At 40.5% G+C, this 26,762-nt stretch overlaps 1 protein-coding gene across 1 annotated transcript in view; it reads left to right on the forward strand.

Annotated features, from left to right (window-relative positions):
- CUBN (cubilin) overlaps positions 1-26,762 on the forward strand; it is a 292,271-nt gene that overhangs the window by 111,838 nt on the left and 153,671 nt on the right. Inside the window, exons 29-31 of the mRNA XM_036275497.1 lie at positions 14,336-14,517; positions 22,971-23,145; positions 24,689-24,858. Of these exons, the coding sequence (XP_036131390.1) occupies positions 14,336-14,517; positions 22,971-23,145; positions 24,689-24,858 (527 nt within the window). The remainder of the gene's footprint in view (positions 1-14,335; positions 14,518-22,970; positions 23,146-24,688; positions 24,859-26,762) is intronic.

Genomic DNA, 26,762 nt, shown 5'->3' on the forward strand with positions numbered 1-26,762 from the left:
CTTTGCCCAGTGAGTCTGGCAGCAATCTCTTGGTATAGACGAGCATAGACTCCTGGGATTATTTCACTATAAGTGTGATATAAGGTAAACAAATCCTGTTCAGCTTGGGTAGAAATTTAAGTCCAATAGACACTTTTAAGAAGCAGTTCTGTTTAAGTTAGAATGTATTCCCCTAAAAACTGACTAGGTTTCTTTCACACGCATACACTGTGTCCTGTCCTGCTTATTCAGCCCCTTCGACCTGTTGGATAGTTTGAATTTTTGTCTTTGTGATACTCTTAGAAAAAATCTTAAACATGGAGACCGCAAAAGAATACAGTTTTAATGTAGAACCTTAGCAAAGATTTGTGCCTTGTGATACTGTGTCTGATTTCTGTCTTTGGCAACTTCTCACTATCTGTTTTGTTTTGTTTTTTGGAAGACGTTCTTAATGGGTGATGCCAGTTTTAAAAAAATCTGTTTATAAAGTAATTCACATTTGTAAAGTTGGGACAATACTTTATCAAAAGAAAACATGCAGCTCTTTTTGCCTTGGCCTCAGAAGTTTTCCAGCAAGGCCCTAGTAATCAGAGACGGCATCAAACAAATGCAGACATTTCAGAATGAGTGGAAAAGCTAAATCCTGACATTATTTGCCTCCTTGACAACAGCGGGAAGTACACATACACACAGTTGACCTTCACTGATTGTTGGATCCTGTCTTGTAACTGGTGGGGGCCTTTTAGGAGTCTTGCATCTCAATTCCCATGTCACTACTGCTTGAAAAAATTGGAGTTCAATTCCTGTTGCCACTTTCTGAAACAGCTATAAAAAGAGAAAAAACCACCCTCAAACAACCACGGCCTTCCCGAGTCATCTGCTGCACAATTTGTAATCGTCCTTGAGATATGGGCTAAAGGAAGGGATTTGGGAATCTTCTGTTTGTTTTCTCGTTGCCTAGCAACAACATCTCAGACAGATATTGCACATACTTTCTGGGGGATTCCACACTTTTTCGTACAACATCGAAAAGGAAACCACACTTATTTGTTTTTCAGTTTCAAATTTTGTAGCAGCCAAAAATGACTAAACCTACACAGAACAAACATGAGGTTCAGTGTAGAACATTAATTTTTGTCCCCAGAGGTTTCTTTTATGGAGCATTTACTTAAATATTGCCATATTTGTCTCTAACATCATGTATCAAAGGCCTTGTTTTATGTGTATGTCACTCTGTGGTCTGGGGAACTAAGGCCAGACTTCAATGGCAGTGATCCCTAAAACAACGAAGGAATCTCTGGTATAGGAGAGCAATTACATTCTAGAAGATTTAACAGAATTTTATACTCTTTATGTAGGTAATGCCATTAATATACTTCATCCCTAGTTTTTCCTTCTTCTAGTTATACTTATAGACTACTCACAGGCTAAATAATATTGACTTTACTACTTAAATATAATTTGAAATGTACTTTGAGATATTAGTTATAATAAAAATAAATCATGTTGCCCTATACAGAATGAATGAAAATATGATTTAAATGCTTAGTGCACTGATTTGATTGACATCTTATTTATTATTACTGGACCAAGCAATTATTTTTTAAATGTTGATGTTATCACTTAAAAATATTGATATCATCAATTAAAAAAATAGCATGATATTATTATTTCTTCTGTTTATCATCAGATAGAGTGGGAGGGAGAGAGAGACAGACAGAGAGAAACATTGATGTGATAGAGCCACATCGACTGGCTGCCCCCTGCACGAACCGACCGGGATGAACCGCAACTGAGGTACACGCCCTTGACGAAATCGAACCCCTAACTCATTGACCCTTGGGCGGACGCTGTAACCGCTGAGCCAAACTGGCCAGGGCCATGATATTATTATTTAAAAAAATAATACCATGTGCTGGGCCCTTTGGTTAAAGTTTTAACAATATCTCATGTCTCCTCCCAAGAATTCTGTGAAATAAGCATTATCATCCCCATATTATGGATGAGAAAACTGAGGAAAGAGTTGTAAAAAAGTTCATTAACTTCCCCAAACTCACAAAGCGTGTGGTGTCCAACTCCAAAGCTTGTGTCTTAATAGCTGCACTCTGCCTTAAAGCAAATAATTTTCCCCCTGATACTATAATGCAGAACAGGTTAGACTTTATAATTGGTAATTGTGTAACTAAATTCCCACTGAGGAAAATGAATGTTTTTAAATGAACATATGTTGTCTTTTCCAAGTAAAAAATGTTCTGGTTTCAAGGTCTCCCTGCTAAAATACACCATTTATTCTTTCTTCAGGTTCAAGTAGCAATAGTGCAGGGAAGCACGTTACTTAGCAAATAACGAGTTCAAAATAGCAGATGTCTATTTGTCAACCCAATATCTGCTTTATTCGTAATGTAAAAGCGGTCTTCTTTTGGAGTTGCTGCATATCGTTGATGGAGTCATACACTTCTGGGCTGATGTATACCACAGAGATTACTTACTCTATTACCACAGTTCAGTCACACAGACCAGTGTACAAGGAGAGTTATAATAAGATGAGAAGTGGAAAGGTGCTGCCCCCAAAGCAGAATGATTTGACCAGAAGTAAACATTGAGGGATGGAGTGGGGCACTTGAGGATCTGGTTAATTCAGGGGCCCAGCCAGGGAGAGTTATGCCTCCTGTAAGATGAGGACCTTGGCTGGCTGGATGCCAGCAGCATTTGCCCTGTGAGGGACCCTCATCCCTAGTATTACAATCGCAGAAAACAGTCCCATGACTCAGGCTTGGACAGAGCTCGGAGGGTCGCGGAACATCACGGCCATTGGCGTGGTGCTGCCCACATCTGTTCATTTATCATGTGGAGAAAAGGTTGGGAGTTTGGGAAAAGTGAGCGAAGGAATCGGGGTGTGTGTCCAGTGATGCAGAGCCCGTGGGGGGGAGGCTGACAAGCACTCCTACAAGAGCGCTATGTACCAAAGTAATTAAACTGAGAGAAAGCAGGATTAGAATGAATGCTTTTAAATAGAAGTATAAGGATTGAACTTGGAAATCGCAGAAGAGAACACATGTCCCCTGTCTTTGCCTGTTTGGGGATTTCGTAAAGTAGCCTTAGGTGTGACTATTTACTTTAGGGGAAATTAGTCCAGTTGCCTTGGTCTCATTTCATTTCCTTGGAAGATATCTTTATACTTTTTAAAAATATATATTGTTCAGAAATCTTCAATAATTTTCAAAAACATCTTAAGAGAGAGACTGATTGACGGATTTCTCCTGAATTGTAAGCAAAGAATTTCTGCTGTGAAATCATTTTTTTAAAATTTGTTTGGAATGAGTAGATTAGAACGGAAAAAGATATAGTTAATCAAAGTGAAAAGATGATGAGATTGGCTATACTTTTCTGGATAAAAATGAAAGATTTGCCCTGGCCGGTTTGGCTCAGTGGTTAGAGCGTCGGCCTGCAGTCCGGAGAGACCCGGGTTCGGTTCCCGCTAAGGGCATGTACCTCGGTTGCAGTTTGTCCCTGGCCCTGGTTGGGTCGTGCGGGTGGCAACCACTCAATGTGTCCCTTTCACGTCGGTGTTTCTCTCTCTCTCGCCTCCCACTCTATCTGAACAAAATATTGAAAAATGTCCTCGGGTGAGGATAAATAAATAAATAAATAAATAAATAAATAAAAAGGAAAGATTTTTATCCTTTAATATGTAAAAAATTAAAATTTATATTTTGTGAAAAGCCCTAAAATATGGCTCATTGGATCTACTTCCCTTTAATGGTGTACTAGGATAGAGCTCTTCAACAGTAAGATTTAGGACATCTGACAATGTCAGAAGGCTGTGATAATATTAACTTTGATTATTTATATCACATCTTATATAGTAATTTAAAATTCACTTTGCAACTATGGACAGCTTTGATATTTAATCTTCTTGTGTCTATTTTATGTTATTAACTTCATGTTATGGCCTATTCTTTCACTTTTTAAAAAACAGTTATTTGTCCCTGCCATTGAAAACAGGTAACTCCATGTCTATGGCTATGTGGCAATCAGTCAGACAAAATAATTATCACAAAGTCTGGGGCTGGGATGAAGTCCTTATGGAAGACAGAAGTTTCTAAACCCTTCCTGACTCCTCAGTGCTACAAATCATGATCCTTGAGTTTGCTTGTTTCCTCCTGAGGTGGTTGCTAGCCCTGCATTTGTCTCTGATTTTCTCAACAATAGACTATGATGAGTCAGAGTGTTTGTGTCCCCTGAAAATTCATGTGTTGAAACCTAAGCCCTAAGGCGATGCTATTAGGCAGTGGGGCATTTGGGAGGTGATTAGATCATGAGGGCTGAGTCCTCATCATTGGGATTAGCACACCTATAAAATGGTTTCAAAGATATCTCTTGCCTCCTTCTACCATGTGAGGTCTGTGACCCAGAGGAGGACCCTCACCTGACCATAAATAAATAAATAGGTAGATACATTTTTGTTGTTTACAAGCGTTTGTGGTATTTTGTTGCTGCAGCCCAAACAGACTGAAACAGACTATCTTCTAACCGTATCCTCTACCAAGCATCATCTAAACCTCAGTGTGATAAATGGGAAGTAATTAATGTAAGAGGGAGGGAGTAAGAAGAGCTTACAAAGGCACGCGCCCTCAGATGCCACACTCATGGTTGTTGTCTTTCTTTTGCCTGCCTTTGATACAGAAAAGAATGGGGATATATTAGTTTCCTAGAGCTGCTGTAACAAAATACCATGCACTGAATGGCTTAAAACAACAGAAATTTTCTTCTTTCAAAGTTCTGGAGGCTAGAAATCCAAAATCAAGGCATCAGCAGGGCCATCCCTCCTAAGACTCTAGGGCAGAATCACTCCTTATTTCTAGCATCCGCTGGTTGCTGGCAGTCCTTGGCTTTCCTTCGTTTGTAGATGTGTAACTCCAATCTCCGTCTCCATCTTCACACTGTGTGTCTGGTTCCATTTTCCTCCTAGGTTTGATTGATTGATTGATTGATTTGTTGATTTTTTAGAGAGAGGAAGGGAGAGGGAGAGAGAGATAGAAACATGGATGAGAGAGAACATCAGTTGGCCGCCTCCTTCACTGGTGACCTGGCCTACAACCTGGGCATGTGCCCTGACCAGAAATCGAACTGGCAACCTCTTGGTGCATGGGTCAGTGCTCAACCACCGAACCACACCAGCTGGGCCAGATTTTCCTCTTCTTATAAAGACACCAATTATACTGAATTCCAGTCTTGCTGTAATCCAGTATGACCTCATTTTAACTTGATAGCATCTAGACAGACCCTATTTCCGAATAAGGTGGCATTTGCAGGTTCCATGTGGACATGATTTCCGGGGAACACTATGGAATCCAATACCGGAGACTCAGAGCTTTTGATAACGTTCTCATCTCATCACCATGCTTTGTCTTTCATCTTCCTCATTTCTCAGAATAATTTCACATTTCTCGGTCTTCATATTTCTTCTCTGATTTCATTGCATAACTGCAGCAGCTTGTGTCTCTGTCCTTACGGAATAATTGCTAACCTGGAAAATACCCCAGAAAATGAATCTGCAAATCCTTAAGATCAGGTGAATTCTGGGGCTCCACCCTGGGCTCTGTCTTCAGAGAGGACCCGTGATCTGTTTTAGTCTTCTCCCTTCTAGGAGAGATACGTATCATTTGCCTTTCTCAGGGGAATTGCATGCACTTTTGTGCTATCGGGGAATTAACTGGTAAAGCCAAACCAGGAGTTGCTGACTTTTTACGGTTCTTTTATATGCCACAGTGACCTTCAGACAACTTTGGTTTTTTTAAGGAGCTCACATTCTTTTTCACCTCCATACCCCACCCCAACCTGAAAGTTTCTGCTCACTATCACCTCAATCACATTCTTTGCATATTTCATTGTATCACACATGAGGCTGGTTTACTCTAGAAAAATAGTCCAACTTTTTCTTGGTTTGGATGTTCCCCAAATTCTGGGCTCTTAGTGCCATTTCACATCGTACTTGCCCCCCCAAAAGATTCCTTATTGGTACTTCTCCCTGTACCCCACCCTCCCCTGCTTCCTTGTTCCTTTCAGAGGGAGACTGGACTAACTGAGGCATCCCTCAACGTACTGGAGAAGAGAAGGTTTTTATTTTTAAATTATAGAAAAACTATTAACATATAAATCTGTCATTTTAATGAAGCATGTGAGCTCATAATTTAGAGTGTTTAAAATTCATTCTATTGCTATACATAGGCTTTCCAGCTTCTTGTTAACATTGACCACTCATTTCTCGGGCATTTCCCTAACACATTGGAGGAGAAAGATGGGAAGGTGTCTTCTGGGGGCCGTTCTCTGTTCTTTTCCTTCCAGCCTGGGAGGGCCACGCCAGTTTCAAGATGGCAGCCCTCACATGCTACTGGTTTATGGAACACAGTTTCAGGAAAATGCCAAGTGCAAAGAGGGGCCTGCATTTGAGAATCGTAGGGAAAGACGGAATGAACCTTTGAAACTCTGCCTCAGATGCCACATAGCTGTTTCATTGCCGGTTTGCTTTTGTTAAGGTTTTTCCTTTAAAAAACAACCCCAAACTTTGAAGATAGAACATGGCCACCATCAACAAATCATCAAACAACAAATGTTGGAGAGGGTGTGGAGAAAAGGGGACTCTAGTACATTGCTAGTGGGAATGCAGACTGGTGCAGCCACTATGGAAAACAATATGCTGTTACCTCAAAAAATTAAAAATTGAACTTCCATTTGACCCAGTGATCCCACTTCTAGGAATATACCCTAGGAACCCTGAAACACCAATCAGAAAGAATATATGTACCCCCATGTTTGTAGCAGCACTATTTACAATAGCTAAGATTTGAAACAAAACAAAAGTCCATCAGTAGACGAATGGATAAAAAAGCTGTGGTACATGTACACAATGGAGTACTATGCAGCTGTAAGAAAGAAAGATCTCTTATCCTTTGAGACGACATGGAGGGACCTGGAAAGTGTCATCCTGAGCGAAACAAGCCAAACAGAGAAAGACAAGTATCATATGATCTCACTTATTTGTGGAATATAATGAACATAACAGTCTGAGGAATGGAGTAGTCCCAGAGACGTGGAAGTGGGGTACAGACTGACAATCCCCAGAAGAAGGGGTGGTGGGGGAGAGATAAACCACAGAACTTATAAGCATGTGTGCATGACCAATGGACATGGACAACAAAGCTGGGGACAGGGCGGGGAGGGAGGGGAAGGGGGGAATCAGTGGGGGGAAAAGGAGAAACATCTGTAACAAAAATAAATAAATTTATTAATAAAAACAAAAAACAACCCCAAACCTTGAAGATAGAACATCCATAGATTACGCTTAATTTAAAAATTTTTTTTACATCTCATGGCTTGCTTTAGACAAAAAAAAAAAAAAAAAAAATGATAGCAAAGTCCTTTTATGAAAAAGATTTAAATTATCTTCATGAGTAAACAGGTTTAGCGGCGGCTTTTAACTCTTCCTTGGCCGAGTTCAGTATATCAACATGCTTCCTGCTGATAAGTTGAGCTCTTCCTTTCTGCTCCTGACTGGGAGTTTGGAGGAAAATGGAATCAAACAGATTATCAGACACCAGTACTGCCAGTTTTGTAAAGATTAACTAATTAACATTGAAAAACACATGATTCTCTTTTGGACATTATTTATTCCAGTTCAGCTGATATCTAACAATGTTATTATATTAGATTTTGTCAGATTTGTCTCAAATTAAAGGAAAAAGATCTTTGCTATATTTATTTTTTCAGGTTACTATGGTGATATTTTCCGCAGTAGAGAGACAGGACAGTGATGAAGGCAGGGCCTCAGGCTGAAGTGCAAGATCAGGCGTGGCAGAGAGGACACAGGACTGGGAGTGGGGAGGGTCAGGGGTGGCCCCAGGTCTACCCTTCACTATATGAGCTTCAAGCCCAGTGGTATTCTTGAGCCTCACTTTGCTCATCTCTAAAATGGGCCTACCTCATAAATTTGCTCACCTCAAAAATGAGCCCATATCATAGAGTGGTTATGAATTTTAAATAAGATAATATGCTTGTTGAAAGCTTTTTGAGCCCGGCCAGTGTGGCTCAGTGGCTGAGTGTCGACCCTGCACCAAGAGGTTGCTGGTTTGATTCCTGGTCAGGGCACATGCCCAGGTTGTGGGCCCGATACCCAGTGGGGGGCATGCAGGAGGCAGCCAATAGATGTTCTCTCTCATCGATGTTTCTGTCTCTCTCTCCCTCACCCTTCCTCCCTCTCTAAAATCAATTTTTAAAAAAAGGCCCTTTGAAAAACAATTACAATGCAAATATGAATCACCTTTAGCATAGCTTAATGAATAATTGATTTCTTACATCTCAGCTATTCATGCTGGCTCTTTAGCCAGTGTAGTAATTTCTATTCTAGCTCCAAGAATTTCTCTCATATCATTCTGTATCTGAATAAACTCCTCTTAAATTACAACACATATAGAAGGAGTATCAGTGCAAGACACTTAGCTAAAAACCTTACTTCGGTTATTTTATTTAATCTATATAACAACCCTATGAGGTTAAATACTAATTCTGTTACAAATGAAGAAATTGAGAGAATTTCTTCTATATTTTATTATTCATTCAACCAGACAGCATGATGAGGAAGAGGAGTCTAACTGCTGAGCCTGCTATTTTATTTCTGGATAGCTACTGGTTGATATAACTTCTTAAATCTCCAGCTTTGTCTCTCTTCCATCTCTCTTTCATACAGAGATGTGACTGACAATGACATGATTTTAAAAAAGAATTGCATAGTCTGCTAAACTGTGTTTTCTCAGCAGTTTCATTTATTTTAAGATTTGCAGATATGTTTGTACCATTATTTTTACTCTATTTGAAATGCAGACACCTGAGATTTTCCAGGAGCCTTGTTGTTTCCATCTCCAGAATGGGCAGACGGATTTAGAAACAGATTTTCTTCTGTGACTCATTCAGAAGAAAGTGCATTCTAACAACAGTTTGTCATGTCCTAAACTGCTCACAAAGGGAAATAGTGCAGTGAAGAAAACACGTTCCCCCCTTCCTGGCCCCAAATAAATTTAAGTTTAAAAGGAAAGTAAAATTAGGATATTGTTTATGCAGAGTTTTTAGTATTGAACATTAGCAACACTGATAACAACTACATAGGTAAAGCAGCTTACCAAATAAGTTTTTTGAATTCCACAATCTTTATTAAAAATAAAACAAAAGCAGATTTTGTCTGTACCACAGGAAACAGAGAAATAGTAACTCAAATAAAATAAACAGCTTTGCTGCCCAATATGAGCAAGGAATTGTTGATAAGACAAAACTAAATTATTTAGCTTTTGATACATATATATATATTTTAATCCTCACCTGGTCATATTTTTCTATTTATCTTCAGATAGAGGGGGAGGGAGGGAGAGAGATAGAGAAACATAAATGTGAGAGAAGATACATCAACTGGTTGCCTCCTGCAGGGCCCTGATCAGGGTTGGGGATGTGCCCTTGACTGGAATCGAACCTGAGACTCATTGGTTCACAGGCCGACGCTCTAACTGCTGAGCCAAACCAGCCAGGGAGATTTATTTCAGCATTTAGAACACATTTCTATTCTTCAGAATTATACACAATAGGATTTTTGGATTAACTCATTATTTCTTTTGCTGACAATGGGATACGATGTGTTGATAAAGGTTCTAAATCACATTTTCTATATTGTAATTGACTCACTTTTCTGCAGCTAATGAAGTGAAAAACAATGCATAAATATAATTTAAAAGACTCACATTAAAAAACTATGATCTATTGTGAATTATAGATATTTGCTTTCATTTATAATTTAAAAATTTAACTCAGTGTAAATGAATAATTTTTAATTTTTATCCATAACTATAAATTCTAAATTCATGTTCTAATCTTTCACTGTTATCTTAATGATAGCTTGAACTTATGAAACAAAGTATCAAATAATTCATTAATATTTAATTTTTTTCTGGTTAATAGAAATTTTCCTAATTTTGTTGTGAATGTTTTCCCTTGTCACTAAAAAAAGCACAGGAAAAACAGGCGTTCATTTCTTTCAGTTCTTAAAATATATGTTTTGGCTTATTTTGTTTTGCCTGATGTCATATACATATTTGTCAAAATCTAGGGAAAAATGATGATAACCCAAGTGAGTGAGCCATAACTGACTGAATGCTGATTAAACTCTCTCATCGATGGACTGGAAATTAGTACCAAAAGAGAATCATACTAACTTTGTACTATTAAAACTAACAAATTACAAAATATCTTTTAGCACCTCAACATGATGATTTATTTATTCCTATTTATAACTTACGAAGAATAAATATAACATGTGAAGGATAAAATGTAGTTCACTTTTTTCTGTTTTAAAATAAAAACTTATTGAAATTCCTCTTTGAAAACTGAAGAAAAAGCAAAGCGTTCAGTGACTTACAGGAGGGTATGTGGTAATAGCACTTTTCATGTCTATTCCTGTTTTAAAAATAGACATTAAATACATCTGGCTTCCATAGCACAACTTGGACTACGGCATATGCTCAATAAATATTTATTGAATGAATGAATAGGAATTAAAAATTTATTTTTATCTCTTTCAAGATTTAAATATTCAAAGACAGAGTTTCTACCATAATTACCAGAATACACTCTATTTCCCAGTATTTTATAGTTTTTATCATATAATAACCACTAAATTAATTCATACTATTCTGTGTTCAATGTGAACTTTTGAATTGAAGTTGGTACCTTCTGATATGTTAAACCCCAAAGGTGGGGAGAGCATGAAAGAGAAATAAAAAAGCTTCCAGGAGTTTTCAAGCACCAACAGTTTTTCTCGTCTCACAGCCACACAATATTTCTCACAAATAGGATTTCACTTTAATAGTATTGGAATTCCACCCTGGCCAGTTTGGCTCAGCGGTTAGAGCGTCGGCCTGCGGTCCAGAGAGACCCGGGTTCGGTTCCCGCTAAGGGCATGTACCTCAGTTGCAGTTTGTCCCTGGCCCTGGTTGGTCATGCGGGTGGCAGCCAGTCGATGTGTCCCTTTCACGTCGATGTTTCTCTGTCTCTCTCTCCCTCCCACTCTATCTGAACAAAAAATGGGAAACTGTCCTTGGGTGAGGATGAAAAAAAAATAGTATTAGCATTTCTCTTTAGAAGACACACATATTGATGAAAAGAGAACATGACAAACCTAAAGTCAAATTTTGTTATGTTTTTATAAACCTATTTTATGTTTGATTAAAATCTTAGGAAAAGTACACTGTGGGCTTTAAGAGCTGTACGTGAGTAAATAAAACTAGTACTGTCATTTCTCAAAGCATTATTGAATGCCAAGAATCGGATATTATAATTCCAGTTTACAGCGACCGGTTTAAGGACATTGGCATCCTGTTATTTGCAAAGGAATTTACAAGGAAACCTAAAACAATTGGAAAAGACAATGGAAAAATGTTCTACAGATTTTTATATGAATCAACTATGATAAAAAATGAGATTGGTGAAATGAAGCTAAATAAAAATGCAGAAATGAGATACCTAAGCTTCCATTTCCTGTTCTCTTTTATATTACTTGGCCAAAGAGTTATTTTTCCCCAAAGGTTTTTTTTTCCCGTTGAATTATTTAATTTGATACAACTGATGTCAAGAACTATAGGAGCTGGAAATGTATGTTAAAAAATGCTGGGGTAACAGAATGGCTTTGCTTACCTATAATGTAATTTAGTAAAAGTATCACATGTTAAGATGATTTATGTGGGCTACTGCCTTGGAAAACTTTAGAGAGTATCATTGGATGAAATATCCTGTTACTGGTGCCCCCGGGAGTTGTGCAGCGGTATTGACCATATTTACAATCTGTGCTGATTTTGGCTTCAAGAATACTTTCCATGCGTTGTTGTGGTAGGGAAAATATTTTCTGATCTTTCAAGGCATTTATGTTTTTTTTTTAAATATTCACCACAGTCTGTAACTAATGCCCTCACATCTAATTTTAAACAGCTTCTTCATAGGGTTTTAACGAGAAATAAAAGTGGGAACTTTATAAGCCATGGAAAAGATTCTGCTCTGTGCAACAAATTTAAAGTCTGAAAACACAGAGGTTTTCAAATGGAAGCAGAAAGTAGCAACTCAAGATGGTAACATGTTGAGCTGGAATCAGATTTCTTTACCACAGCAAGATTCCTCTCAGTTCTTTTTAGTTAAGTGGAGATTTTATATAGAGAATATATACTTTTGAACTTTTTAAAAACTTTTTTTTCTTTATTGATTTTAGAGAAGGAGAGAGAAACATCGATGAGAAAGAACATCTATTGGCTGCCTCCTGCGTGCCCCCCACTGGGGATCAGGCCCACAAGCTGGGCATGTGCCCTGACCAGGAATCGAATTGGCAACCTTTTGGTGCATGGGTCCACGCTCAACCACTGAGCCACAACGGCTGGGCTAAAAAAAATTGTTTTTAAACTCACTATTCAGGATGAATTTGCACAGGGCCATACACATGATCTCAGCTTTAGTGTCTTATATTTCCAGTCACAGCAATTTAATTTCATTCCTGTGAAAATGCACCTATATTCATAATGGAATGAGGAGGCACCATTATTCTTAAACGTGAAAAAGGCTCGACGCTGAATAACAGAAGGTACTTGGAAGAATTAACCAACCAATAAAGGATATTCTGAAAAACTAGAAAAGGAAGCCCAGATATGTTAACAGAGCAAACAGAGTTTTTTAAATCACTGAAACTTGCTGTTAGCAAACAAGATAACCTTTCTCCTTTTCTCTAATTTTAGCTTTAATTACGTTCTAATTTTCTCTTTAAAATTTGAGACTTCCTCAAATTTTATTTCCTCCATAAAGTTTTCTGTCCCTCTCCATTCTGAAATCTTGGAGTGCTTGCAAACGAGGTGAGTCTAGAAAGTAGGGATGCAGTCCTCGGGCTCCCGCCAAGCCCGCGTTGGCCTCCCGGCCCGCCACTCACGAGCCTTAGACCCCAGGCCACCGCTTGATCTCTGTGTCCGCTGATGTGCTCGTTTGAGAAATGCAGACACTGATAGTATCTGCTTCACAAGGTTATTATGAGAATTAATATAGGAAACACTTGTAAAACACACCTAAGCACTAAGTGGTGACACCTTTTTATACTGTGTACCATATTGTAGCATTTGATTATTTGTTGTATTGCTTTGCTTTAATCGCTTTCTACAGTATGATATGTAAACATTCATAAAACCTATGCTGCAGTCTTCTTCCACGCTTGTGTTTTATATATCGGTTTTGGTTTCTTTTGTTTTTAGATATAAATTGCCTGGGTGAGGACCCATATTTTTATTTATTTATTTATTTATTTTTTATCCTCACCCGAGGACATTTTTCCATTTTTTGTTGAGAAAGAGTGGGAGGGAGAGGGGGAGGAGAGAAACATTGATGTGAAAGGGATTCATCGAGTGGTTGCCACCTGCATGACCCAACCAGGGCCAGAGACAAACTGCAACCGAGGTACGTGCCCTTAGCAGGATCCGAACCCGGGTCTCTCTGGACCGCAGGCCGACGCTTTAACCGCCGAGCCAAACCAATCAGGGCTCATTTTTTTTTTTTAATAGAAGAGTTTTAGGGTCATTGCAAAGTTGAGCGGAAGGTGACGTTCCCATATCCCCTCCATTCCCACACATGCACAACCTCCCCCATTATCAACAATATCCACAGGGAGGGACATTTGCTACAATTGATGAACCCACCCACATACACCCTTGTCACCCCAAGTCCATAGGGTTCACTCTTAGTGTTCTACGTTCTGTGGGTTTTGTCATATATTGGGAATCAGACCTTTCCAGACTGATATCTTTCCCTTGAGATATGCAGTGACAGTTCTAGGTCTCAGGTCTGACAAGCACTTAGAAATAATGTGTTAAATACAAGGACACCGAGGACTGAAGACTGAGACAGGGTGCTCGCTGTCTGACACTGCTCACGTTGTCCCTTGTACTTCTTGCTATGAAACTCTTACCCACATATGAAAACAGTCTAAAGCTTAGAATGCCATTTTGAAAATATTACCAAAGGTTTGATGTGGTGAGAATAAGGACTGAAAATCACTGCACAAATGATACAATCAATGTTTCTAAAAAGAATACATTTAGTAAGTTGTAGGCATTATTTTTTCCTCATTGTTTTATAGCTACTTAATTATAACTTTATTATAACTTCGTGGTTTTTCTTCGTGGTTTTTTTTAGTCATGTGCATTTTCAATTATCTTTTGGTTAGTTGGAGTTTTCAGTTGTTACCAGTGGCCTGTGCTCACGCTGAACTGACTGAGCCTTGCTGTTTCAACAGGTTGTGGTGCGGAGCTGTCTGGGGCCTCGGGCTCCTTCAGCAGCCCCGGGTACCCCAACACGTATCCCCCCAGCAAGGAGTGCATATGGTACATTCACACGGCTCCTGGGAGCAGCATCCAGCTCACCATCCACGACTTTGATGTGGAGTATCACGAAAGCTGCCACTTTGACGTCCTGGAGGTAGGAATTTAGATAGTTTTTCAGCACATTCCAAGATTTGGGGTAGAACTGGAAATCACTGCAAACATTCCTAAATTCTTTCCAGTGTTCAGAGCAGTGTTCTGTTCTTAGAAATTTTGACGAGTATCAGACCTTCGTGAATGATATCTGCAGACAAGTGGGATTAATATGTCAGTTTGGGTTTCTCTAAAGGCAGTGCCTGAAGGACTTGGTAGCTGGCAGCTTAACCAGGAGGTGATGCCAGGAAGCAGGACTGAAGGGGGGCAGCAGGAGGAAGGAGCAGGAGGAAGAGCCAATGAAGGGAGCCCCTGAGGGCAACGTGAGCTTAATCCTGCTGGGTGGACCTCTCAGCTCCTGAGAGGGCTGCTCCCAGAGTCATCCCTCTAGGACCCCAGGCTGAGGCATTTGGTCCCTGAACTCCCACCCCAACGATGGAGGAACGCACTCGGCACTGTTAGCGCCCTACACTTGCAGTCTGAGGTGCTCTCCTGGGAACGGCAGTCGGGAGGCAGTGTGGAGAGGAGGCAGCAGGCCGTGCCAGGCTGGGCATGGCGGTGAGCAGGGGAGGTGCCCACTGTGGCTGCATCTGCAACCCGACGGGGTCCACGTGGGGCCGGGTGCAAAACGAATCTGCTGTAGAAGGCTTTCAACAAAACGGTCACTTAGACGGTTGGAGGCCTTTGAAGATAAGAATTTTGCCAATACTACTGCAAAGGGTCTATCTCAGGTCACTATGATGGCCTTTGAGAATCTACTATAGTCAGCTTTTGAACGCAGGGATCTAGTCATTAGGGGATTATACATATAGTAGTAATCTTGAACTTTGACCTATCTGCAAAATTTAAGGTTTCTACGTACACACAAAACTCCTATCACCACAGGAAAAAGATGCTACAGCACGTCATGACAGGAGTTCTAGATCCGGGAGAACTGAAACGCCACAGGGGCTGGGTGTTTGTCTGCTTTTGGTTCACTGCTGCACCCCTAAGGCCACAGAGTACTTGGCAACTAGGAAACACTTGATACGTATTTTTGGAATGAATGAAAACATCTAAACGTCTCCATTATTGATAGACCATAGTAACTCACATTTATGGTGGTTTACAAAGGGATTTTGACATCCATTTTCCCATCTGAATGTTCAGTAACCCTGTGAGGTAAGGGGAATTCTGCCCCCATTCTCCCATTGTCAAAACAGAGGCTCAGAAAGACTGACTGGTTTTTCTGTGATCACAGGCTGGTGAGCAGCAGAGCTATGAGCTGAACGCACCCTCCACTCAGCATCCTGTGTAAGCCGGTATAAAAAGAGAGACTTGGGTAGTACACAAGTCTCTGGCCGGTTTGGCTCAGCAGGTAGAGCATTGGCCTGAGGTCCCGAGAGACCCGGGTTCGGTTCCTGCTAAGGGCACGTACCTCGGTTGCAGTTTGTCCTGGCCCTGGTTGGGTCGTGTGGGTGGCAACCAGTTGATGTGTCCCTTTCATGCCGATGTTTCTCTCTCTCTCTCTCTCTCTCTCTCTCCCTCCCACTCTGTCTGAGCAAAATGTCGAAAAATGTCCTTGGGTGAGGATAAAAAAAAAAAAAGATATTGATATGAGTGGCATGTACTTTATGGACACTTTAACCCTTAAAAACTTTATTTAATTACAAAACAATTTCTTTCTTTGAAAAGAAATGGGGGTATCAAAGCATGCCCTCACTGAGTGGGAGCAGACACTAGCAACTGCATGTAAGTGGCAGTCAGCGAAATCAGAGACAGAGCTGGTGAGTCCTTGGGTGAAACCCACACCCTCATCATCATGGAAGTACTGTCGCCAAGTCATGACTCCCTCTCACAAGAACTGTTTTTTCAGAGGAGAGGACAAAGTGGCAACCGAAATCTACACTCGTAGTAGGCAAAGTAGGACTAACTCTCAACTGTGGGATCTTCAGATGGTCTCTCTTGCTAGCAAGGACATTTCTCAGCTGCGTAGAACCCCTCGACACTTACAAAGGGCTGGCAGCAGACTCTTCCACAATCATGTGAAATGTTTCTAACCCTCCGTGTTCATGTTCCAAAGAGCATTTGGCAAATGTAAATGGGTTCGTTGTGCTTTGGGTTTTGTCACGCCCATTACGTGAGAGAGCAAAGCCTGGGGCTGTCTCCCTGCAGGCAACCCTGGGGACAGGAGGACACAGCTCGCTCTCAGGCCGGTGCCGTGTCTGCACAGGAAGGGCTGTGGGAAGAGGCTGCAGTCCTCTTGGGGCTTGTTTTTAGGAGGATGAGGTAGTCTCCCAATGTTCCATCACTATCAGAGTTTGGAGGAATATTCTGAGGCCCTCAAATATTTTGGGAGTTTTTTTTAAGGCTGAAATGAGTAACTTCCTTACTTTTTGCTTTTTGAAAAAACCCTGTTTAACCTTTCTGCAAATACTCAAATAAGGTGGGAAATGCTGTAATAAATTTGCACTAATGACGATTATTGATGTAAGAAACGCCCAAATCTGTGGAGAATTTTTATGAGTTTATTTGATGACAATTGCTGAGAAGCAAAATCTCAACAAATGCTCTGGAGGATGGCAGTTTTCCAGCTTATTTTATACACTAGAGTCAAAGGATGGGGTGTAAGGAGCGTTACATGAAATCCATTGGTAATAGATTAGGGAGGTGGGAGAAAGCAAAGCAGGAAAATCTCTGGGATTGGATACAGAGTGAAACAACAGAGATGCGTATTTTTTGTACTTTGGTGGGTACAGGCTAGTCAATAATTAACATTTACAGCACATAGAAATGGTATTTGGGGAACAAGATAATCATGAAAGCTTCTGTGGTCTCAGGCTCTTGTGCTGGGGCTGTGCCCTGAGGGGTCCGGAAAAGGGGATTACTCTGACATTTCAAAAGTCTGTTATCTCAGATGCAAAAAGACAATCACCATAGGCTCAGTTAAGGTAAAGGTTGACCTTTGTCACAGAAGCCACAGGCCTAGGATGTGACTACCAATCATGACCTGCTTTTAGCTAGGAAGTTTTATGCTCAAATCTTCCTATCTGGTTACTTTCAGTCTCTGAGTTTGCACGGTCTGCCCTACAGCCCTCCCCTGAGCTTGTCAGGGTTAGTATGTGGCCCCTTTTTTGTCCACATGATAAAATGATTTTTTCCATCCCTCACACCCTAGCTGCTGATAACATGTTAGCAAGAGGTTTCAAAATGTTTTACCCTCGGTGGGTGTGTGGCCTGGAAGCATTGCTGCGTCTGGACCCATCGGTTCTCAGCCTGCATGTTATTCTTTTCTGTTCTCCTGAGTGGAGCCAAGTAGGACTTCACTCTCACCAGGTTGGGTTTTCCAGATTTAAGCAGGAATTAATATTTTTCTCCCTCAAAATTCCATGTCCGGAAAGTGACCAATTGCTTTAATCAACAGCCATTGGGTTACTCACAACCCTGGAATGCTGACTAAATTGTAACAATAAATGGAACTAACAGAGCAGAAAGAAATGTCCAAAACAGATCAAAACCATAGGCTTTGAAATGTTCTATATCCTAGGAATTTGCTAAAAACAAATTTTAAAATCTCTGCTCATCAGACCGGTTCTCTTTCCCCTAAAGTGGAGTCACATGCTGTAGTCGAATGAACCACACCCTGAGATTCTTTCCAACTTTTCCCTCTTTTGAAGAGTCATGTGGTTTTATTTGTAGAAGCCAAAGTGCCATTCTGTTGTTTGGATCATGGAAACACTGATTTTTCTTCAGTCTCAGAGAAAGGGGTCTAAAATTGGCATAAAGCAGAACAGGAAATCCACTCCTTGCTGCAATAAAACCTAGACAATCGCTTGGTGTGGGCAGTGAGCTCCCTCTGGTCTCTCTGGGATGGTCTTTTGTGAGCCCAGCCCAATAAGAAGGGAAGCAAAAGTGGTAGTGTTTATTCTTCTGGAGGCTACTAGCCCTAGCCAACTCACATCCGTTATGTTTGTGTTCTCAAGGGGACTCATGGGCAGGGAAAACAAAGAATATTTTGCCGATGTGCAAGTTTTCTTTGTTAGAACTAAACCCTTCTGCCTGATGTTCTCTCCAAATGATGTGCGGCTTATTGGGCCTGGATGATTAGGAGAACATGCTGTCAGTCTCCTGCTCTGAGGCCTGCACCCTGGGAGGGAGGGTAGGGAAATCTTCAGAACGGGAAGGGACACTCCAAACAAAGCAATCTTGTTTCTCACATTTGCATATGTGTACGTGTAAAAGGCCACACAGGGCTCTTTCTGAAGTTCTGCTTTGGAAGGGACTGAGGGGGCCACACAAACATAGCTCCTCCTAATGAAAATAAGCATGAAGCTGTCAGCCCGCTTCATTCCTTTGCAATTACAGCCCTTGTGCTCAGGCCTCTGTGGAACAGCAGTTTCATTCACTTTGGCCTTTCCCGCATGACTGGGGGAATTAATCAGACAAAGACATCATTATAGATTCAAATCACATACTCCCCAAAAGTAGGCTTGTTGTTCTCACTCTCTCTCCCCAGAGAACACTTGAGTGTTTTCCTTATCAGGCAACAGCTTCCCTAAGGGTGGTCAAAGGCAGGGGGCCTGAAGAACGGGGGACAGTAGCTGGAGGTGAAAAGCAGCACAGATCACAGAGATGGGAGGGGGCTGCACAGTCTTACGGAGCTGTGCCTTCCTGTTCCCGTCCTGAGCACAGAAGTAGAAGCCTACATGTGGGGCAGAGGGAAGGACCCAGATACCAGTACGACTGAAAATTGTTGCCCCAAATTGTCTTTCTTCCACAAATTTAAGTTTGGCAAGACCAGAAGGTAGTGGGTCAATATCTTCTTTTTTTTTTTTTTTTTTTAATTAAATTTCATTTTATTGTATTTATTTATTTTAGAGTTGAAAATGCTACCATTTATTCCTTTAGGCAAACATATCAATGCACAAATATGATAAATATCAAAAAGGAAATCATATGATAAACTCAGAAACAGCCTCTGATTCTGAATTCTGTCAGTTTTCTTACAAAGTGTCATCTTACCTCTCTCTGAAATTAAGGGAAACTGCCTTACTTTCTCTTTTGTTGCTCAAAATCCAGAGCCTCCTGTTCAGTGATGTTTTACCCCGTTTCATATATTTGTCAATTTTTTTTATTTTCTGCAATCACTTTCTTTTTTTATTATAAATATGTATTAATTGCCATTTTATTCATATTTTTAAATCTGTTTTTTTCTTTTTTTTTCAAAAAGACCCGTCAACATTTCATGTGATAATGGTTTGGTGGTGATGAACTCCTTTAGCTTTTTCTTGTCTGGAGAGCTCTTTATATGTCCTTTGATTCTAAATGATAGCTTTGCTGGATAGAGTAATCTTGGTTGTAGGACCTTGATTTTTAATAACTTTGAATATTTCTTGCCACTCCTTTTTTGGCCTGCAAAGTTTCTGTTGAGAAATCAGCTGACAGTCTTATGGGAGCTCCCTTGTAGGTAACAAACTGCTTTTCTTTCGCTGCTTTTAAGATTCTCTTTTTTGTCTTTAACCTTTTGCATTTTAATTATGATGTATCTTGGTGTGGGCCTCTTTGGGGTCATCTTGTTTGGGACTGTGCTTCCTGAACTTGTATGTCTATTTCTTTCAGGGAAATTTGCTGTCATTAGTTTTTCAAATAGGTTTTCAATTTCTCACTCTTTCTCTTCTCCTTCTGGCACCCTCATGATGAAATGAGACTCCTTACACTATCCTTACCTTTTTTCCTTTTTTATTTTTTGCTGATCTGACTGGGTGTTTTCTGCTGCCTTATATTCCAAATAACTGATTTGATTTTCAGCTTCATCTCTGATGTTGATTCTCTGTAAATTATTCTTCAATTCAGTTAGTATATCCTTCAAGTCTAACTGGTTCTTTTTTATGGTTTTCATGTCACTGTTTACGCTGTGGAAGTTCTCACTAAGTTCCTTGAGCATCCTTGTAACCATTTTTTTAACTCTATCTGTTAGTTTGCTGGCCTCTGATTCATTTAGTTCTTTTTCTTGTTCTTTCACTTGCAACCTGTTTCTTTGTCTTCTTGTTTTGGCTGCTTCCCTGTATTTGTTTCTATGTATTAGGTAGAGCTGTGATGTCTCCCCGACTTGGTGGACTCTCCTAATGTAGTAGGTGTCCTGTAGGGGCCAGTGGCTCAGCCTCCCCATTTACTCGAGCTGGGCATTTCAGGTGCCCCCTTCACTCCACATGTGGGCTGTGTATACCCTCCAGTTGTAGTTGAGCTTCAATTGTTGTTGGCACATCAATGGGAGGGGTCCACCCCCAGGCCCATTAGCTGCAAGGACTGGCTGAGACCACTGTGGAGGATCAGCTGCGCAGGGGCCCACCCACAGAGCAGGACTTACTTCAGCAGGGCTCTGGTGCCTGTTGAGTCTACCCCTTGAGTGGATCACTTGTGGAGGTAGTGGTGGTTCTTCAACATGGTCTGAAGTTGTCTACCACGTGTGCTGGTTCTGGACTCTCCTAGAAAGTTAGCTGTTGCCTGTGTTCTCGGGGCCACTGGCATGAGTTACAAAGCAATCTGCAGATGACTTGACTGCTACTTGTGTTGGGCTTGAAAGTGCCCAAGAGAGGCCAAGCTATGAACCAAAGCTGGCTGCTGCTAGTGCCAGGCCTGGGGCTACTTAATGAAAGTTATAGGGCATGCTGAGGTCAAGTGCTGCTTAAGAGATTTTAGAAAAGTCTAAAACATGAGCCAAGATAGGCCATTTGTATAGAAAAGCCACTGGAAACACCTTGGGTGGTCCTGCAGGTAGGTGGGGTGGGGCCTCAGGGAATCACTAGGGCAGGGCTAACAGCTTTAGCCAGGTTCATGAAGTCTCAGATGTGGGGCCTGCCTGCTGGCTCTGTTGAGAGAGGGCTCAGAAAAGGGACAGTGGCCCATGCCAGCACTTCTGTCAGGGAGAACACTGCCCCTCTGTCTCTCGCTCTGATGGCAGACACTCCCCTTATGTCTCTGGTGCCTTTCAAGCTGCTGCCCCAGCACTGGAGCTCAGAGAGAGTCAGTAGAATTAGTCTATGTGTGAAACCTTTAAGAGGAAACCCTGGGACTCTAACCGCCCTCATCTCCCTCAGCCACAATCAGCACTGATTTTTATAGCCAGAAGTTATGAGGTCTTCTCTTTCTGGGAACTGGAACTCTGAGCTTGGGAGCCTGATGTGGAGCTGAGACTCCTCACTCCTCAGGGGGGACCTCTGTAGCTGAGATATCCCTCCCAATTTTTATCTGCTACAGATGGATGTAAGACCAAGTTGTTCTGTGTCTCCATACCTCCTACCAGTCTCAATGTGGCTTCTTCTTTATATCTTTAGTTGTAGATTCTGTTCTGCTAGATTTCAGGGGGTTCTGAATTATGGCTGTTCTGTAGTTCAGTTTTAATTTTGATGTGGTTGTGGGCAAATGCGAATACTGCATTTATCTACACTACCATCTTGACCGGAAACCTAGTTTTACTTTTAAATATTTTCTGTTTCATTCTTATCTTCCCCTCATTCCCCACCCTCCTCCCTGCAACACATACACTGGATAAGCAGTGCCCACTGACAACTGAGAAACCTCTGTGTGAGGTGTCCTGGAGGTCCGGCCTGGGCTGGACTGTCCTTGCTTACAAGATGCTAGAGGTGAGATCAAGGAGACATTTGTTGAGAGGAATGTGTCACTGGGATATTAGATCCCCATCAGATAGACAGTTGCAAATTGGGGGAGCCTAGGTCTGAGGACAACTGAGATGGATCTAGGCGGAACCATCCAGATATGGAAGCAGAGTGCACAGGGAAATTCCTGAGCAGAAGTTGGATGCTCTTGGTTTTGTTCCATGAGTGGGCATGCTGGGAGTAGGAGCAGAGAAGGATTCATTTCTTGAGGATACCACAGAACACACTGATAGAGGTTATATTTTCACTCCCTCTGAAGAAGCAAACATGTTAATTAAATACCTAATCTTATAAAATATTCAGATTACAAAGTGGAAAATCCTAAAAGTATACTATAACTGGGAGATCAGTAGCCTTCCATGAACTTGATTTTCACCAACAGAATGGCTTTATACTAACCCTATTCAAATGTGCGTAAAAGAGTTACAAAATCAGACTTGATTCTGCATTATTGCCAATGCCTGTGCCCAAGAAAGCAGGAAATCCCATGAAGATATGAAAAGGAGGAAGAAGGGAGATAGGGAAGATTCTGGAATCATCTGTTCAGTTTAATTCTACAATTCTAGCTGATAAAATAAGCAGACATTTTGGGGGTAGTTGAACTTGTGTGTTCCCAGGGTGTAGGGAGTGCCTTTGAAAATCCAGCTCAAGTTTACAGTTCATCCCCACCCAGGGTGGCTGCAGTGTTAACTCCTGGTGATAATAAACTCCAAGAGCTGGCGGTAAAAGTGAATCAAGGAAGGGCTGTAATTGCTTAAATATATCTCTTAATTAAAGTCCTTTTTTCTGCATCCCATCGTAGATCTATGGAGGCCCTGATTTCCACTCTCCCAGAATAGCCCAGCTGTGTGCCCGGAGATCATCTGAGAATCCCATGCAGGTCTCCAGCACAGGAAATGAGCTAGCAATTCGATTTAAGACCGACAGCTTCATAAGTGGGAGAGGCTTCAATGTCTCATGGCAAGCCATCCCTGGAGGTGAGTGAACCAAAGAGAAACTGCAAAGTACTAAAACCGAGCCCTTGTTCACTTTCATGAAATGGTTGGAGAGAGGTATAAAGGCTACATCCTGACAACTCTGTGACTTCCCACATGGTGAATACTGCTTTGGCATATACTCTTCCCTAACAAATGGGATAGAGTTGAACGTCTGAAGAGTCACAGTGTACGTGAAAATAAAGAACATATGCGAATCCATGGTGAGAGCAGGAGTGGGTGACTGGTCAGACTCACTTCCTCTCTGAGGACGTGTGCCTGTTCACCAGCCTTAAACTGCGGCCTCAGCAAAGCGGTGAATTTCTTCGTGCCCTAGTTTAGACCTCTGGATTCTTGGCAAAGGTCAGAAGCTGTAAATGTTGAATTTGTGAATTCCTAGGAATTATTAGGTGTTAGGTAGTGACATTCTGCCCAAGAACTTAGGCAGTCTGAATAAATTACCTGTTGCATATTATTTAAATTAAAAAATTAATGCACAAAATGTTATATTAGATGTTAACCTGTACAACTACCCATAATAGCCACATTTATTGAATGCTTACTATGTGCCAGGAACTTTCCTAACTATTCTATAAGACTCATCCCATTTCATCCTCACAACCAACTGGGTGGGAAGTTCATTCCATATACTCATCAGAGTAAAGAGGAAATCAAAGCTTAGAGAAGTTAGTTTCTTATAGAAAATGCCAAAGCAAAAATGTAACCTGAAGCTACCTTATGGCCCCACTTTAGCAACTCAACTCTAAGGTAATATAATGAGTATATCACATTTCCTGAAGTTAATAACGTATGAATTTAATTAGAATTATAAACATTGTTTAGGTTACTGCAAAATGATTTGCAGTTATTAGAAAATAATACTAAATTTTTCCATTATTGGTTTGTCTCATTATCAATACAAGAAATAATGGATCATAGAGGTAGGTATGATAGGTATTTGATAATATAATAATAAAATGACTGAATAATGATAGCAGGTCCAGATTAATTTTTAAATTGTTGACACTAGTACAGATGTCCTCTATTGTCCCCCAACCTTTGCCAACCACCATCCAGCCCCCACCCCCTCTCTGCTGGCCTTTACCACTCTGTTTTCTGTGTCCAGGGGCTATGCCTATTAAAATTTAAAAGGCAGACATTAAGTTATTTATAAAAGCATACACTACTGAATTAATCAAAATTCTTGGTAGGAGATGTGTTATTCTTACAGTTGGCTGTATTTTTAGAGAACCATGACAAGGCATTTTATGGCTTTATGAAAACCTGATTTCATTTGTACTTTTCAGTATTTTTCAAATAATTGTTGGCATCAGTATTTAACATTTGAAGTATTTTCTTAGTTGTCCTTTGTTTTGATGCGATGAATGAATTCATGATGGCTATTCATGTCTTCAAATGTTTAGCATAGACTACATAAAGTGGTAGTCAAACAAAGTAGCATGTTGTCCTATGCTACCAGGTTGTGGGGTAAAGTTTTATGTATCAGGGATTCCTCTAATTATTGAATTGGGTTTTCTACCTACAGGTTGTGGTGGGATTTTCCAGGCTCCCAGTGGAGAGATTCATTCTCCAAATTACCCCAGTCCTTATAGGAGTAACACCGACTGTTCCTGGGTCATTCGAGTGGAAAAACATCACCGTGTTCTCTTGAACTTCACTGACTTTGACCTTGAACCTCAGGACTCTTGTATTATAGTAAGTGACACAAATTTCAAGCATTGTGTAGAGTAAAACCTAGGTCAAAATTTTGCCATATGAGCATATTTAGCAAATATATTAATTATGGGTATTTTCAACATCACATCATAGGAAACCTACCAATTAGCAACTTAAAATATGAAGACATTTGTTTTTAACCTACATACAAATCAGGAGGTAGATCATCTCAATTTCTGCTCTACCTTTCTTAGTGTGTTGGTTTTTCTTTCTTTTTTAAAAAAAATTTTTATTCATTGTTTTTGTTACAGATGTTCCCCCATTGACACCCACCTCCCCTTCCCCCTGCTCCATCCCCAACTTGTTGTTTATGTTCATTGGTCATGCATACATGCATGTAAGTTCTGTGGTTTATCTCTTCTTCCACAAACCTCCCCCTCCTCTGAGGCTTGTCAGCCTGTATCCCACCTCCATGTCTCTGGGTTAATTTTGTTCAGCAGGTCGTTTAGTTCATTATATTCCACAAATAAGTGAGATCATGTGATATTTGTCTTTCTCTGCTTGGCTGTTTTCGCTTAGCATAATACTCTCCAGGTCCTTCCATGCCATCTCACAGGGTAAGAAATCTTTCTTTCTTACAGCTGCATAGTACTCCATTGTGTACAGGTACCACAGCTTTTTAATCCACTCATCTACTGATGGACACTTGGGTTGTTTCCAGATCTTAGCTATTGTAAATAGTGCTGCTATGAACATAGGGGTGCATATATTCTTTCTGGTTGGTGTTTCAGGTCTGTGTATTGGCTTTTCATTTTGTTTGTTACCTCATGGTCAAAAAATGGCTACAGCAGCTCCAAACATTCTGTATGAGTTCAAATCTGGGAAAGGGGAGAAGAAATACTATTAGTTGTTCCTATTTTGTACTTTTTCAATGAAAAAGGAGATATTTTCATAGAAGTCCCTTTACAGATCTTTGTCCAGAATTAGCTGCAATAAAGATTAGCAAAGTGTAGTGGAATGGAGGAATGAATTTATCATAACTACTTTAAATCAATTGTTTTTAAGCCTCAAGGGGTTCTCACAGGGTTCTTGAGATTAGGATATCCCAATCTGCTATTGAAACAAATTTGTCTGATAGGGCAGAATATATTGGGAGATGGGGAGGGAAGAGAAGGGATATGGCTATCTTTTGATTAGATGACAAAAAGGTTCTGTTAATGCCAACGACTTTAACGTATTCTCACCTGTAACTAATGCTATATGCTTAGTGTATGAGTGAAGGAGGTTGTATTTTGAGATTTTCTTTTTTGGTTTTAACTTAATTATTTTTAACAAAAGTTTTGCATTTTGTAACACTTTATTCAAATACCAACCAGATTATCCTAGCTAATGAATATTTCTATTTTAGTTTTCTGACAGATTCTTACACAAACCTCAACTGGCTAACTTTCAAATTTAACTCAAGAAAAGTAAAAAATTTGTTTGCATTTTTAAAAGTAGTTCAGTCTAATGGTATAATTTTAAGTACTATTCTATAGGATTAACTCATTAATGTACTTAAAAGTTTAGTTGAATTATGATTATGTATTAACCTTCTAAATGAGTCTTCAGAATCTAAATTAGCAAAGCATTAAACAAACGTAAGGTTTAGGATATCTACTTTCTATAATGGTAACTCAGACCAACTATCCAGACAAAGCCAATTTGAAAATGTTGGTTGATACTGAAAAACATCTTCTTAAGTGCAAGAAAGGCTTCATAAATGGTGTGAAATTTCTGAGTTAAGACCAGAGAAAGACGTGAGCCTCCCACTCGGGACTGCCTTGCCACAGGGCGTCTGCTGACGGCAGGAGGTCGCAGCACTCTGAGAGGCTCTCAGGACAAAGAGGAGCACAGCTGCAGCCCAGGCCTGAGTGGGGCGGAGGGCCCGAGAAAGCTCGCCG

The sequence above is a fragment of the Molossus molossus genome, unplaced genomic scaffold (genome assembly GCF_014108415.1).
Source record: "Molossus molossus isolate mMolMol1 unplaced genomic scaffold, mMolMol1.p scaffold_m16_p_1, whole genome shotgun sequence".
Classification (NCBI taxonomy): Eukaryota; Metazoa; Chordata; class Mammalia; order Chiroptera; family Molossidae; genus Molossus; species Molossus molossus.